The 17,222-nt window shown below is 48.3% G+C and overlaps 1 protein-coding gene across 1 annotated transcript in view; it reads right to left on the bottom strand.

Moving 5' to 3' along the window:
- LOC120995411 (S100P-binding protein-like) overlaps window positions 1–17,222 on the bottom strand; it is a 42,720-nt gene that overhangs the window by 18,546 nt on the left and 6,952 nt on the right. The window contains exons 2-3 of the mRNA XM_040424589.1: window positions 7,825–8,821; window positions 7,068–7,440 (exon numbers count right to left, since the gene is read on the bottom strand). Of these exons, the coding sequence (XP_040280523.1) occupies window positions 7,068–7,440; window positions 7,825–8,792 (1,341 nt within the window). The 5' untranslated portion in view covers window positions 8,793–8,821. The remainder of the gene's footprint in view (window positions 1–7,067; window positions 7,441–7,824; window positions 8,822–17,222) is intronic.

Below are 17,222 nucleotides of genomic sequence, written 5' to 3'. Positions count from 1 at the left end.
TGAGTCCCATAGAAATTAATGGTGAGCACTCCACTCCCTTCCATTAACTTCTATGGGACTGCTGAAGACAGCTGAATGTCAGAACGGCTTTTATTATTTGGGGGTCCTAGTAGTTATGTGAAGCCACAACTGTGACAAACAGGTGCATAAAATCCAGCACACAGCCATGCAAACTCTATAGACAAACCTTGGTAGTAGTATGGGTCATACTAAGGGTGCATGCGGTGCAAATTTTGTGCAGAAAAACTTCAGCGTAATAAAGTACCAGCAAAGCGAATGCGATTTGCAATATATCTTATGTACAGTTTGCAGTTTTTCCTAGGTGTGAAAATGTACCTGTTTTGTGGATTTTAAAATCTGCAGCATGTGAATTGCTTATGTGATTCCGCACCTTCTGCAGAGGGGTTTTCCTATAGACTTCAATGGGGGTGTTAAAGAGAAAATCTGCACCAAAAACAGATTTATCTGCTACTTTTTGTGCCGTTTTGGTACGGATTTCATACAGATTTTCTGCACACAAATCTGCACCACTCTAAAGAGCTCAATAACTTTAAACATAGCACTGTCATAGCATGCTAACATGGCCAAAGTCAGTTCAAGTGCTATTACTGTGAAGTAAAAGCATATAGGAGTACCTCAAACCATGAAGTGGTACACCATGCAAAATCACACCATGGATAGGTCAGTGATTGTTGAAGTGTGTGTCATGTAGAAATGAATGATCCTCTGCTGCATCACACACACTGCAGAATTAAGGAGTTTCTCCAGTTTCCATTGATGGCCTATACTCAATATCTGATGGTGGGGGTGCCAGGTGTTGGATCAGCTGTTCTGCAGGAGCTCCTCGTGCGGAAGTTGGCGTCAGTAATACTCAACTCAGTCTATAGTGCAGCGGACGGAGCGGGTAACTGTAAAGCTGCTTCCATTCGCTTCAGTTGAAGCAGTGCTGCAGTAACCAGCTCAATCCACTACACAATGGACAGAGCCATATAGTTCCAGCGCCAGAGCTACTGCAGTACAGCTGATTAGCGGAGGTGCAAGGTGTCAAAGCCTCATCAGATATTCATAGCCCACCCTGAGGGCAGGCCATTAATAGTTAATCCTGGACAAACCCTTTAAGGGTACTTTCATACTTGCGGCAGAGTGATCCGGCAAGCAGTTCCGTCGCCGAAACTGCCTGCCGGATCCGGCAATCTGCATGCAAATGGACAGCATTTGTAGACGGATCCGTATCAGTCTCACAAATGCATTGCAAGAACGGATCAGTCTTTCAAACAGATCCATTTCTATTTTTTTTTTCACATTTTTACCGGTCTGAGCATGCGCAGACCAGAAGGACGGATTCAGCATTCCGGTATTTTCCGGCACTAATACACTCCTATGGAAAAAAATGCCGGATCCGGCATTCAGGCAAGTCTTCAGTTTTTTGGGCCGGAGATAAAACCGCAGCATGCTACGGTATTATCTCGGTCCTGAACAGTGAAAAAGACTGAACTGAAGACATCCTGAACGGAATGCTCTCCATTCAGAATGCATGGGGAAAAAAACTGATCAGTTCTTTTCTGGTATTGAGCCCCTAGGACGGAACTCCGTGCCGGAAAGGAAAAGCGCTAGGGTGAAAGTGTCCTCCACTTACCAGAATGGAGCAGTATGACCACACGGACCTGCCAGCCGTTGGCCACTTGTCAGTAAGGCTCCATTCACACGTCCGTGGTGTGTTGCGGATCCGCAAATTGCGGATCCGCAACACACCCGCCCCGCCTGGCACCCCTATAGAAATGCCTATTCTGCGGACAATAATAGGCCATGTTCTATCTTTTGCGGAGCTGCGGACCCGAAGATCAGGGCTGCGCTCCGCAATTGCGGATAGCACACTGTGTGCTGTCCGCATTCATTCCGTCCCCGAAAAGGATGAATGGGTCCGCACCCATTCCGCAAATTTGCGGAACGGATGCGGACCCATTTGTGGACGTGTGAATGGAGCCTAAGTGTGAGAATTTGAACAGGATCTTCAGATAATCTAGTTGCCAGTTTCCAAAAATGTAAAAATATACAGGTTGCAAAACAAAAAGGAGATTTTTTGTGAAATTCACCTGTAAAATCTTTTTCTCGTCTTTTCCATTGGGGGAGACAGACCATGGGTATAGCTTAGAGGTATTAGTAGGAGGGACACTATGCAAATATAAAAAAGAGAGCTCCTCCTCCTCGGGCTATACCCCCAGGCTCCACCAGGAGGAACTCAGGCGTTGCAAAAGGAGGAGACAAGAAAAATAATGGAAGCCATCGGACCAAGGCCCATGAGGTCCAACCACAAAAAGCACTGAACTGAAAACCCTCCTGCAACAGGCAGAATGGGTGGGAGCTGTGTCCCCCAATGGAAAAGACGAGAAAAAGATTTTACAGGTGAGTTTCACAAAAAATCTCCTTTTCTCGTACTTTTTTCCATTGGGGGACTTAGACCATGGGACGTCCCAAAGCAGTCCATGGGGTGGGAAAAAATATCAACACCGCCAGGAGGAACGTCCAACGGTCAAACAGGAACCACAGCCTGCAAAACCCTGCGGCCAAAGACAGCATCAGCCGAAGCCAGCGAATGCAACTGATAAAACTTCGTAAAAGTATGTAAGGACGACCAGGTGGCCGCCTTACACAGCTGAGACGCAGAGGCACGATTGCGCCTTGCCCAGGAAGCTCCCACCGCCCTAGTGGAGTGAGCGGTAATCCGAGCCGGGGAGATAGCCGAGCGGATCCATCGCGCCACAGTGACCTTGGAGGCCGCCAGACCCTTACGAGGTCCCTCGGGGATCACAAAGAGGGAGTCTGAACGGAGGCGGTAGCCGTCAGATACACCTTCAGGGCCCGGACGACATCCAGGGAATGGAGAGCGCGTTCCTTGGAGTTTGCCGGAGAAGGACAAAAGGAGGGCAGGACGAGATCCTCGTTAAGGTGGAAGGGAGAGACCACCTTGGGCAAAAAGGAGGGAACCGGACGGAGCACCACCTTATCCTGGTGAAAAAACTGAAAAGGCTCCTGGCAGGAAAGTGCGGCCAGCTCCGAGACCCGCCTGATGGAAGTTATGGCCACAAGGAAGACCACTTTCCAGGTGAGACAAGTCAGGGAAACCTCCCTCAGAGGCTCGAAGGGGGCCGACTGGAGGGCGCCCAGGACTAAATTGAGATCCCAAGGAGGTAAAGGGGGGGACGTATGGAGGGACCGAATGCACCACCCCATGAAGAAAAGTCTTCACAGGACCCAGGAGAGCAAGGGACCTCTGAAAAAAGACGGCCAGAGCTGAAACTTGGCCCTTCAGGGAGCTCAGCGACAGTCCCATCTCGAGTCCGGACTGAAGAAACGAGAGTACCATCGGGATGGAAAAATGAAGGGGAGGAAAACCCGAATTCTCACAAAAGGCAAGGAAGGCCTTCCAGGTACGATAGTAAATCCGGGAGGAAGCCGGCTTCCTCGCTCTGATCATGGTTCTAATATCACCGAATCCGAGAACCCCCTCCGCTTCAGGATGGCGGTTTCAACAGCCACGCCGTTAAACAAAGTGTCTGTAAATTGCGGTGGAGGAGTGGGCCCTGAGACAGTAGATCTTCTCTGTCGGGAAGAGGCCATGGGGCGTCCGCCAGCATCCGAGCCACGTCCGAGAACCATGCGCGGCGAGGCCAATCCGGGGCGATGAGAACGGTCGGAATCCCTTACGCCTCGATCTTGCGTAGAACCTTCGGCAGCAGAGGAAGTGGAGGGAAGACATAGAGGAGGCTGAAGTTCTGCCACGTAGACACTAGCGCGTCCACCCCGTACGCCTTCAGATCCCGGACGCGAGCAAGGAACACTGGGAGCTTGTTGTTGAGCCTGGACGCCATCAAGTCCACATCCAGGCCCTGGATATGACCATGGAAAATGCCTCATGGACCGGAAACGCGGCAGCCTCCGGCTTCTTGGACGGAAAAAGGGCGAACTCCCGACTAGTGGAAGGAGGAGAATCCCCTTGGAGATTAAAAGTGTCTCGGACCGCCGCCACTAAGTCAGAGAGCTAAGTCGAGGGGTCCCGCTCCATGACCTCGTCCGAGCCAAACAATTCCCCTTCAGACTTGCGCTCCCTAGGGGGGAGGGAAAGAGTTGTTCGAACGCGCCTCTAGGCGAGGGGGGGAAACGGAGTCATCCGAGGAGGGATGCTGCCGCTCACGCTGCCTCTTAGTAGTCAGGCATCCTCTGCGGGAACCACTGAGAGGAGATGGAGTGGTTGGCGCCACAGGATTGGAAACTGCCATACGTTCCATAAAAGACATTGCTGCCTTGGCGCTTAAGGCCAAATCAGCGGCCGCACTGGACATGGCAGATGCCCAAGTGGGAACCGCAGGCTCCGCAGGGACGGGGGGGGGGGAACTGGACTGGGCAAGAGAAGGAGGAGAAGGATGATGATCCTGTCCAGGGGCAGGGCAGGAGGCACAGATGCCAGAGACCGAAAGTGGCAGAAGACACTCCTTACAGGACTCAATTGTGGTCCGAGAAGAGGTCTTGGCAGACTTAAGGGGGGCCCCAGGCTTAGGCATGATGGCAATCAGAATTATAAGGCTAAAAAAGTCCTACCACCCAGGCAACAGCACAGACCGGAGAGGAGCAGGGAGCAGCCACGCGAGTGAGGAGCTTCTCAGCAAGCGGCGGCAGACGCTAGAGTGAAGCGCAGAGGCTCCGCCCCAGGACGCGTCATAGAGGCGCGAAAGGAGCGCGAGCGCTTTATGAAAAAAGACGTCCAGCGCCGAAAAGCGCCGTGGCGGGGGTTAATGAAGGCCGGTGGTTGACCCCAGTGTCGGCGGCCCTCAAATAAGCGGGGGGCCCACCGCTGGTCGGCAGCTGCTGGAGAGAAGACTCCACCCCTAATCAGGGCCGGTGTTGCAGGCACCGACGGATACAGAGAAAAAGCAGTGATAAGGGTCCCAGCAGGGAGATAATCATGGTATAGTGCCTCCAGATGCCCCTTCCAGAACGAAACACCCATCTCCCAGCTCACACAGTCGGCCCATCCATTCCCCAAGATATCAGTGTCAGGAAGTTAATCAGCCAGCCGCCACCAAATCCCATAGGGAGGGGAAACCATACTTATCTGCTCCTGCAGTCTTCTTCCTCTGTTCTGTACCAGCAGGGCTCACCTCTTCAGACATCTGATTTCCTGAGTACAGTGCTCTGGATGGAGGGCAGCAGCAGGTGACCCAGGAGCTGGTGGGATGCCGGAGCTAACAGGTTGAGCCCGGATCCGCTCGTCTTCTTGGGGGAAAATGGAGACAGCCAGGCAGCGTCCAACAGACGGCGGCGGGCACTCCACGGGGGACCAGGAAGGCGCAATGCAGACCTGTGTCCCCCTCTAGAAAGAAAATAACAAAAAGGAGTAGAATCAATAAGTGTCATCCTCCTTCACCAGACACTAAGCAAAGACTGAGTTCCTCCTGGTGGAGCCTGGGGGTATAGCCCGAGGAGGAGGAGCTCTCTTTAATATTTGCATAGTGTCCCTCCTACTAATACCTCTAAGCTATACCCATGGTCTGTGTCCCCCAATGGAAAAAAGTACGAGAAAGTTAGCCACTATACATTTGCTCAGTGGTGTAACTACAAATACCTAGGCCCCAAAGAAAATTTTTGAACGGGTCCCTCCCCCCTTTCCCTTCCCAGCAATCCTGACCTCCCATGCAACCCACACTCCTGTGGAGAGTCAAGACTGATCTCAGATGAGGCCCAACAGCCTGGTCTGAGATGTCAGGTCACTGCTGGGGGTTCTGACAAAATCTTTCAGTCCTCCTCAAGGACTTCCGAGTTCGGGCCCAGTAGCAGCTTCTTCCACTATAGCTACGCCCCTGCATTTGCTTTATAATGAACTCTGTAGAGCTGTATATACTTTATTAGCCAAGCAGAAGGCATCCAGTGTTGTATCAGCTGTTAATAAAGTGTCAGTATAGAGCGTTATTTTATTCAGTTATGCAACCTCTTCATATAGAACGCCTGCTCTGAGGCTAGGGCATGCCCACTACTGAATGCTGTAGAGAACATACCCAGCTGGGGTAAATCCATTGCATTCTATGCAACTGGTATGAACAGCCTTATTCCCATCTAATACGACAACTCCAGAAAGCGAGAGGGGTAACTTTGAGAAACCATATCTGTTACTCTAGCAGATAATTACTGACATCATTTCTGGCCTTGAACAAATCCTCCTACATACTGCAAACTCTGTTCACCAACACTGCTGGTACGGGCATTTTGCCAAATGACTGGATCAGTTATACTGTAGAATACACTGCTCAGTCTGTATGAAGCAGATATCTGTGGCAATCGTCACCATTTCAAGGTTGGAGATCCCGTTCTGCAAATACTAGCAGCGTGCATACGGTATATGGCTACTTTTTACTGGACAGCAGTCTATGAAATTATCTTCTCCAGTACATAATACAGGCTGTCCACATTCCTTACCTTTACCTGTAAATACTGCATCTTCCATACGTTATAGTCTATTATACAAAGTATTCCTATTTTCTTTTTATCTAAACTCTGTGCTCATGAACCACCTGTTATGCCACCTGGCCGTGAAGGGAGCTCTAGATAGCCCTATTCGCTCCAGCGATGCAGCCCACTCATTTACAGGATCAGTTGGTATCCCAGACCCACGCCAGCATATCCTCAGAGAAGTAAACTTTGATGAGTTATCCTTCACATAGGCCAATGAGATTTCAGCTGTAGGCACATACGCTCATTTAGACCACATTCAGACATGGGGGATTTTGAGTGCTGCCCCACAAAGAACAGCTGCAAGAAAGTACAGTAAAAAGCAATAAGGTTTTCCAACACCCATTTGCATTGGATTTTAGAGTAAGTTGCAAAGTTTCAAGCCTGTAGCATGCCCTACACATCACATAATTCCTTCAAATGTTTGCTATAAATATAACCTTAGGGTGGAGCAGTACCTCATTATATACTGGAATACAAACTCCTTAACATTCCTTTGGTATTTAACTACATTTCCCATTTTATGACGGTTTAGAACCAAAATGTGAGTAGATCCAGGAACATACCTTGGACTGACTGCCAGTAGCACTTGGAGTTGGATCTGTTGGCTTTGAGGTAGACTCATCGTTCTGAACGCCGTTACTTTCTTCAACCTTGGATGGCTTTTCAGACTCTACATTTTGTTCGGTTCCAGGAGACTCAGTGGTCAGTTTTGGCTCTGCAGTAACTATAGGGGAAGTTGTGGAAGGTAAAGATTCATTTATGGGCTCTGGTTTTGCAGGTGGATGATGATGATGAACCTTGGGTAAGCTATCTGTATTAAGAGGTGGGGGATGGTTCTGAGTTGCATCTGAAGTATTGGAGCTTGCCGCATGGACTGTTAAAACCTGATCAGACTCTAAATCCGCTGGAGGGATTGCAGAGTCTGATATTAGTGAAGTGGTATTGGCTGCCATTTGTACACCACTGTCTTCTTCGGATGAAAAGACAACCCCAGGACTTATTGTCAAGAGATTGTCAATATCACAATCAAAAACAAAGCCTGGGTCCTCACTCCAATTCTCTGCATCATCAATCCAATACGATGAGATGGATGGCTGCAGAGGTTGTGAAGAGCATGACTTAGGAAGCTGAGAAACAGGAGCTTCCTTTACGTCCGACAGTGGTGTTAGCAGATTGCTGACCATCACCGATTTAGCTGCCAGCAACTCATGAGGGGATTTCACATTGCATACACTGGATTGGTTTGGTTCGATCACCTCTGCAGGGTCTATAGCTGAATAGGAGGGTGATGGATACATTGCAGAGTCTGATATTACTGAACTGGTACCTTTAGTGGTATTGGCTGCCATTTGTACACCACTGTCTTCTTCTGATGAAAAAGCAACCCCAGGACTTATTGTCAAGATATTGTCAATATCACAATCAAAAACAAAGCCTGGGTCCTCACTCCTATTCTCTGCATCATCAATCCTATATAATGAGATGGATGGCTGCAGAGGTTGTGAAGAGCATGACTTAGGAAGCTGAGAAGCAGGCGCTTCCTTTCGGTCCGACAGTGGTGTTGGCAGATGGCTGCCCATCACCGATTTAGCTGCCAGTAACTCATGAGGGGATTTCACGTTGCATACACTGGATTGGTTTGATTCGATCCCCCCTGCAGGGTCTATAGCTGAATGGGAGGGTGATGGAGGCATTGCAGCATAGCTGCTTATGTCTCCCTCACACTCTAGTTCTTCAGCTGAAATGTCAGCAATCTCCAGTGTCTCACAAAGTGAAGCGCCACTATTCTTTCCTTCATTTTTTGACTCTGAAGGTGTAAATGTGACCACAAATGTAGGCATCTCATTATACATTATTGAAGGTTCAGCAGCATAGCAAGAGTCATCATTATCATCCAGCAAACAGGTGTCCATTTCATCCTGAGTCAAGCCCAAGGGAGAGTTACTCTCATCACTGGACAGATCCAATAAAGAATCATCCAACAACTCATCACCTTCCCCTAGCGGATGCCAGGCTGCAAAACCCGGGTTCTGGGAGGACCATTTACGGGTAGAGGCAGATGAAGGTGTGCTACAACTAAACCCAGCACGACATGATCTCTTAGCCGAAGGAGTCACTGCTGAGATTTCATCTCTTTCTCGTTTCAATCCAGTTGTTCGATCATTAACTATACTGATTTTTATCTCTTCCATAGTTCCTGGAAAAGGGTCCTCCCTGTCTGATGGATATAACAACACTCGCCGCTCAGAGCCTGCTCCGGGCATGGAAGGATCATTGATGACTTTCATAGGTCAGGCGTGAGGCGTCTCCAGATGTTCTGCAGAAAAAGGCAATTTATATTAATAGCACGATGCTAAATAATTGCTATACATAAAGAAATCACACTATATGTGAGCTTAGTCCGGAAACAAGCAGAGGTCAGGGCGGGCAGTATTTACACAATCCAGTAAACATCCCAAAGATCAGGACAGTCAACATAAGGAACAGTGGGAGAGATGGTGAGGTAGTCAAGGGTCAAATCCAGTTAACAGGCAAGGGTCTATACATGGTCCAAACAATACTATGCAGGGACTAGTCAACTAAATCGGTCTATTGCCCACTGGAGAAGGAGCCTTAAAAATACCCCAAGGCAGGCTTCCATAGAGTGGGGCAGATGAAGGTGTGTGCGCTGGCCCTTTAAGAAGTCAAGAGGTACATGTGCATGTCCTAAGGGGAGAGGCTGCAGGTGGAAGCAATAGACTACATAGGCCTAGCACAGGGGTAGGCAACCTCTGGCACTCCAGCTGTTGTGAAACTACAACTCCCAGCATGCATACTTCCTCTGCTCTTCTCAGAACTCACAGAAATGAATGGAGCATGCTGGGAATTGTAGTTACACAACAGCTGGAGTGCTGAAGGTTGCTGATCCCTGGCCTAGCAGAACAGCATCAGGGCTTTGGTGGCTGGGCCCACTGGCACAGACAGAGCAACGTTGGCAAGTATCCCAAAGCAGAGGAATGGTGACGGCCTCAGAACTCCAGCGTTATAGGGAAACCTTGACACCAGTCTGAACAGTGCCTAACTGAAGTTTAATGCTTCGGTGGGGGTGCTGGGAGTCGGACCTTCTCTAACCCGATATTGATGGCCTATTTTTAGGATAGGCCATCAATATTACAACCCCTTTAACAGCAGAAGTAAAATGTGCCAACATTTATTAAGGGTATTATCTCATTATGACAACCCTTTTCACATGTCTTATTAGGCCACATGGACATAACAGCCTTCGCTGACTTAAAATAAAATGGGCATACTATTTATATAGCACAGTCAAAATCATGCAACCAAAAAATACACCACCTAGACAGACACCTACACCTTCCAGCACCACTACCAGCAGACTAAGGGTACTTTCACACTTGCGTCGCTGGATTCCGGCAGGCAGTTCCTTCTCCAGAAATGCCTGCCGGATCTGGAAATCCGTATGCAAGCGTAAACCATTTGTAGACTGATCCGGATGCGGGTCATTCTCACAAATGCATTGCAATACCGGATCCGTCTCTCCGGTGTCATTTTTAAAGGTCTGAAGACCGGATCCGCCAATGCAGCAATTTTAATGCCGGATCCGGCACTAATACATTCCAATGGGAATTTTTTTTTTTAAATGTGTTCAGGATTTTTGTCCGGAGAGAAAAATGCAGCATGCTGCGGTATTTTCTCCGGCCAAATACCGTAAAAAGAGACTGAACTGAAGACATCTTGATGCATCCTAAACGGATTGTTTTCCATTCAGAATACATGGGGATAAAACTGATCAGTTTATTTTCCGGTATTGAGCCCCTAGGACGGAACTCAATACTGGAAAACTTTGATGCAAATGTGAAAGTACCCCAAGTAAATGAAAGGGACGTATAATAGACCATATTTTAGATGATGTTCACACTAGGGTTGTTTCGGGTATCGAATTTTCGATACCAATCTATACTTTTGCCTGGTATTGACCTAGATACCAGGATTTGCCTTTTTTTCAATATTAGGCTTCGCTATTGCGCAGACTAGTATCGGAACAATGAGCGCGCTGCTGTCAGAGCTCTCAGTGTTCTCCTCAGCAGCACAGGGGAGAAGGAAGCAGTCTTTCCCTCCTCCCTGTGCCGCTGCTGCCACCAATGAGAGAGGGACTGCACCACCAATGAAAGTAAAATGTTTTTTTTTTTAAACTCGTTTTATTGAGAATAACAAGTGAAAATTGGTACATTAACACATGTGTCAATATTACATAGTATACACGTGAAGATACATACTCCGCAGTGGAGTCTATTGGAATAAGGAAGAATGACATACATTTCGTCAATTAGGACAATAAAAGCAGCAAGAATAATATAGTGTCTCCTAATGATGTACAATCCCTTCTTATCCCAACTTTTCCCGCACAAACAATGAAACACTGAGATAAACAATGGTATGCGTTTTGCACTGAGTGCATGTGAGGCTACTTTCACACTAGCGTTCGGGTGTCCGCTCGTGCGCACCGTTTGAAGGGGCTCACGAGCGGCCCCGAACGCATCCGTCTGGCCCCAATGCATTCTCAGTGGAGGCGGATCCACTGAGAATGCATCCGCCTGCCAGCGTTCAGCCTCCGCTCCGCTCAGTGAGCGGACACCTGAACGCTGCTTGCAGCGTTCGGGTGTCCGCCTGGCCGTGCGGATCCGTCCAGACTTACAATGTAAGTCAATGGGGACGGATCCGCTTGAAGATGACACAATATGGCTCAATCTTCAAGCGGATCCGTTCCCCATTGACTTTCAATGTAAAGTCTGAACGGATCCGCTCAGACAACTTTCGCACTTAGAAAATTTTCTAAGTTTTAATGCAGACGCATCCGTTCAGAACGTCTGCATTATCGGAGCGGATCCGTCTGATGAAACATCAGACGGATCCGCTCCGAACGCTAGTGTGAAAGTAGCCTGAGATGGCAATGCAGTGACTGGGGAAGAGCACCAAGGTCCCCAAATTTCTGAGGGCACTTCCTGTTACTATACATTATTTTTTTCATAGGGCAAGATTTGATTTACTAACGCTTTCCATTGACCTATGGTCGGCGGTCTGTCCGCCATCCAACGGAGAGCTATCGCTTTCCTGGCTAGGAATAGGGTCTCCCTCAAAAATGTACAAACATACAGGGAGCGGATATCACTATCCACTATCCCCAAAAGGCAAATCTTAGGGCAGCAGGGTATCACCTCTGTGATCAATGTAGATATAATATCCACTACCTTTTTCCAAAAGGGTTGCACGTACAGACAGTCCCAAATAAGATGTGATCAAAATAATGCGGATTTCTGGCATCTGTGGCATCTCGTGTGGTCTATCCTGTCCATTTTGTGCAACCTGGTGGGTGTTAAATAGCTCCTGTGAAGAATAAATAGTTGAACTAGCCTGTTATTGAGAGAGGGCGATACACTTGATGGTGCACTCAAAGCCTCTGACCATTCCTCATCAGTGATTTGTGGCAACCTCTCTTTCCACCTAGTCTCGACCAACAGAGGTTTGGATCGTATTTTGAGATCAAGAAGGTGTGTGTATAAAGTCGAGATCATACCCTTTGGCCCCTGTGTCTTAAGTATGCCTATCAATGGGTATTTGGAAATGACTCGTGTCCCCATGAAATTGAGAATGAAGGGCATGTCTTAGCTGTAGAAATCTGAAAAAATGAGACCGCAGAACCCCCAACTTCTCCTGAAGCTGAGTAAATGAGTACAGAACACCTTTCTCATACAGATCCCTCAATGTGAGCACTCCATAGTTTTCCCAGACAGCTCTACCTTCACAGTGCATCAAATGTGGGAACATAGGATTATTCCATAGTGTGACATCATCAGGAAGGTCCTGGTATTGTCTGGAGAGCAGCTAAGCTCCAACCTGATGAGCTAACCTGTGTATGGGTAATATTCGGCCGTCTATAGCCTGTACGTTTTCTAGAACCGGCCATATGGTTGAGAGACCCAAATGGCATTTCAAATAGAATTCAGTATGGGAGTCTGCGTAACCCAAGTGGTGAGAAATCTAAGCTGTCCTGCTAGGAAGTAAAGAAATAGATCTGGCATAGCCGCTCTTCCCTGCAAATTATCCAAAGCCAGCTTCCTCCTCTCTTTTCCCCACACAAATCTTGCGATTGCAGAATGCAGCCGTGCAAAGAAACTCCTCGGGACTGGGGTGCAGGCATGTTCTAATAAGTACAATGCTTTGGGTAGGAGGATCATCTTGACAAGATTCAATCTGCCCATTATGGATAAAGGCAATGTGGTCCAAGATTTGAATTTGTCTACCGCATATGACTCAATAGGGACAATGTTAAGCTGGTGCGACATTGCTGGGTCCTTGGTGATGACGACACCCAGATATTTAAAATGATCCACCACCATAAGATTGTGATATACAGGGGGCCAACTCGGGGACCATAAGGGCTGATTTGGACCAATTAATGCGTAGGCCCGAAAAATTACCAAAATCGATCAACCTTCTCAATTGCCCTCGGTAGGGATATATCTACTGAGTCCATAAATAGAATAAGGTCGTCTGCATACAACACCAGTCTATCCTCCCTGCCTCCCACTGACACCCCCTTGAAGATGTTATCCCACTGACACCCCCTTGAAGATGACGTATTCTAATGGCTAGATGTTCAATTGCCACTGCGAACAGCAATGGAGATAGAGGGCAACCTTGTCGGGTTCCCCGGTTTAGAGGGAAGGTAGAGGACAAGGAACCGTTGATCATAATACTAGATGTAGGCCGGTGATAAAGCACCCTAATCCAGTTGACAAAAGTAGGACCAAAGCCAAAACATTCCAAGACATGCCGCAAAAACAACCACTCAATTGAATCAAATGCCTTGGCCGTATCTAAGGAAGCCAAGGCCCACTGTTTGCAGTCCGCATATCCGACCTGCGCCACCACTTGAGCTCTCCTGATATTGCTAGAGGTGGAACGACCTGGTATGAAACCAGATTGATCCTCATGAACAATTGAGGTAATCACTTTATTTAACCTATTCGCTAAGATCTTGGTCAGGATTTTATAGTCTAGGTTCAATAAGGATATTGGGAGATAGGATCAACATTCTAAGGGATTTTTATCTGGCTTTAGGAGAACTACAATAGAGGCGTCGTATAGTGAATCTGGTAAATAACCCCTATCCAGAGAGGCAGCATACATCTTGCGCAACTGAGGTCCTAGAATATCTTCATATTTAGAATAAACCTCCAGAGGGATGCCGTCTGGGCCTGGGGACTTTCCTAAGTTCAGACCCTTGATCGCAGCAACCATCTCTTCCAACATTATCTCTTCATCAAGAAGCCCCCTATCCAAGGGGGATAATTGAGGATGAGCCACCTCATCTAGGTATGTTCGAAGTTCAGATGAGGTATATTGGGTTCTTGAGGAATATAGTTCACTATAGAATTCCTTGAATCTATTCAGTATCCCACCAGGGTCCTCCACCATAGTTCCGTCCTCATTCTGAATGCGAATAATCGGAGGAGCCATAGTGTTACGTCTGACAACCTGTGCCAGGACCTTCCCCGTTCTGCTACCCTGCTCAAAAGCCTGTTGTCTGAGGAAGAAGAGCTTGCGGTCACTTTTTTCTTGTAAGCACAACATATACTGTCTACCTTTCTGCATCCAATCTAATCTGTTTTCCTCAGAGGGATTAGAAACATATGCATTCTCAGCTGTTTTACAGAATGCACATAGTTCCTCCTCCTTAAGCCTCGCGGTCTTTTTAATGTAGGATATGGACGATTTGGCACAACCTCTCACAAACGCTTTCAGGGTATCCCATAATATAAGAACATCACTATCCCCCTCTGTGTTTAAATCTAGGAACACTCTCAATTGATCGGGAATACGGTCATTTATGGTCATCAGGGACAGCCAAAACGTGTGAATGCGAAGACTGTGGCCACGTGTCTCCCCATCAGACGAGAGCAGCGTCCCCACAATAGGCGCATGGTCAGACGGTCCCTGAGAAACATACTTTACATCAGATATTGTGGGATAAGCTTGCGCATCACATAACAGATAATCTATGCGGAATAGCGCCCCCTTGGAAGGCGTGAAAGAGAACTCCCTATTAAAAGGATTCCTTTCCCTCCATACGTCCAGCCATCCCAGCTCTGAGATAAAGCGCCTGAGCCGTGAGTCTCCCGTACGCATGCTATCTGCACGAGAATTGGCTTGAAATCTATCTAGTGTCTCATCTCCCACTAAGTTAAGGTCCCCCATGCACAATACCTTAGAAAATGGAAATTGAGCCGCAAAACCCGCCGCAGCCTGTAGGACAGAGAGGTTGGCAGGAGGAGGTATATATACAACATTGAGTATAACAAAGGGTACACCATCCAAATGTGCAAACACGAAAACATACTGGCCCTCAGGATCCGTCATTTCCTGATGTACCTCCCACCTAACCGAACGATGAACCAAAATGGACACACCTCTAGAATATGACGTGCCATATGCACTTCTTGCCCATTGCACCCATGGTTTATGCAATCTACCCTCTGTTTCGGCTGTGACATGGGTTTCCTGGAGACATAATGTGTGGATTGTATATACGGACTTGTGCGAATACCGCCATACGCTTCCTGGGTCCTCCTAGACCGCGCACATTCCAGGACATATATGTTACAGGCACCATGCGTACTGGGTGGATATTAATGAATAGGATGATCCAGGAAACTCATACTCACACTCGTTAAGACTACCATAGCAATACATATCACAGCAATAGATGATGCACCAATTGACATTCAAACAGTTAAACTGATAACTAAACAGTAGTTCCCAGCGTACCGGGCAATAAACATATTTTAAACACGGAACATTAGTGACCATGGTAATGGGGAACCTGCACAGTGTAGAGATGGATCAAACAAGTGTAAGTGAGAAAGCTGGCTCCCAAGATTAATTATAAGCATGGCCAGTAACCTGTTGCATCTTAGGGCTCTTTCACACTTGCGTTGTCCAGATCCGGCGTGTACTCCACTTGCCGGAATTACACGCCGGATCCGGAAAAACGCAAGTGTACTGAAAGCATTTGAAGACGGAGCAGTCTTCAAATTGCGTTCAGTGTTACTATGGCAGCCAGGACGCTATTAAAGTCCTGGTTGCCATAGTAGGAGCGGGGAGCGGTATACTTACAGTCCGTGCGGCTCCCGGGGCGCTCCAGAATGACGTCAGAGCGCCCCATGCGCATGGATGACGTGATCCATGCGATCACGTGATCCATACGCTTGGGGCGCCCTGACGTCACTCTGGAGCGCCCCGGGAGCCGCACGGACGGTAAGTATGCTGCTCCCCCGCTCCCCACTACACTTTACCATGGCTGCCAGGACTTTAGCGTCCCGGCAGCCATGGTAACCATTCAAAAAAAGCTAAATGTCGCCGAAACGACGTTTAGCTTAAGGCCGGATCCGGATCAATGGGCATTAATTTCGGATCCGGCCTTGCGGCAAGTCTTCAGGATTTTTGGCCGGAGCAAAAAGCGCAGCATGCTGCAGTATTTTCTCCGGCCAAAAAACGTTCCGTTCCGGAACTGAAGACATCCTGATGCATCCTGAACGGATTTCTCTCCATTCAGAATGCATGGGGATAATCCTGATCAGGATTCTTCCGGCATAGAGCCCCGACGACGGAACTCTATGCCGGAAGAAAAGAACGCAGGTGTGAAAGAGCCCTTAAACAGAACCTGAGATATATTTCAGTCATACCCACGGGTCTCTCACACCCGTTTGTTGACAAATGTAATGTTCACATGGAAGTCCAATAGAACCCTTATTACCCATAATGGAAAATAAAAACAGAGGATGAACAAGTCCCGGACCAAGAAAATATGTTACTACCCCTAAAGAAGTATCACCTCATCTCTGGGGCGCATTCCAGGGCCTCACTAGGAGCCAGTCCTCGGCTTCCCTGGGGTTGTTGAAAAAGTGCGATTTCCCGCCATCCAGGACTCTCAAACGGGCCGGGTAGGCCATAGAATATTGCAGATCAAGCTCTCGCAAATGTTTCTTTATAGATGTAAACGTAGCCCTCTTCTTCTGAAGCTCTGCCGAGAAATCCGGGTATAAAGGAGATGTTAGCAGATCCGAGGGTGATGGTTTGCTTTACTCTTGCCTTAGAAAGAATGAGATCGCGATCCCGCCAATTGATCATATGGGTAACGAGCGGTCTTGAGGGGGCCCCCGGTGGGGGCATCCGAGCCGGAGCCCGGTGAGCCCTCTCCACTGCAAAGGCCGCCGAGAAGGACGCGTCCGGGAACGTTGATCTGAACCATCCCTCTAAGAATGAAGCGGGATCGGATCCTTCGGTCCTCTCAGGCATTCCCAATATGCGCATGTCGTTTCTCCTCAAGCGGTTTTCTAAGTCGTCACATTTCTGACGCCACATCTCAACCGCTCCCTCCACAGCAGACACTCTAGTTGCCAAGGGTCTGGTCGTGTCCTCCAGCTCAGACACTCTTTCCTCTGTGAGCCGGACCCGCTCCCTCAGTTGCTGGACATCATGGCGCAGGAGGCCTAGGTCCACTCTGCCCTCCTCTATTTTGCCTGTGAGTGACGACTGGCATCCCATGATAGCTGCCATCAGCTGGCTGTGGGAGGCTTGCAGGGTAAGTTCAGGTTCCCCCTCCGTCTCCATCGCTGGGGCCTGTCCAGCTTGTCCCCTGGTTAGCGGTGCACGAG

This window comes from Bufo bufo, chromosome 3 (assembly GCF_905171765.1).
Source record: "Bufo bufo chromosome 3, aBufBuf1.1, whole genome shotgun sequence".
Lineage (NCBI taxonomy): Eukaryota > Metazoa > Chordata > Amphibia > Anura > Bufonidae > Bufo > Bufo bufo.
This window is presented reverse-complemented; position numbering and strand designations above follow the sequence as displayed.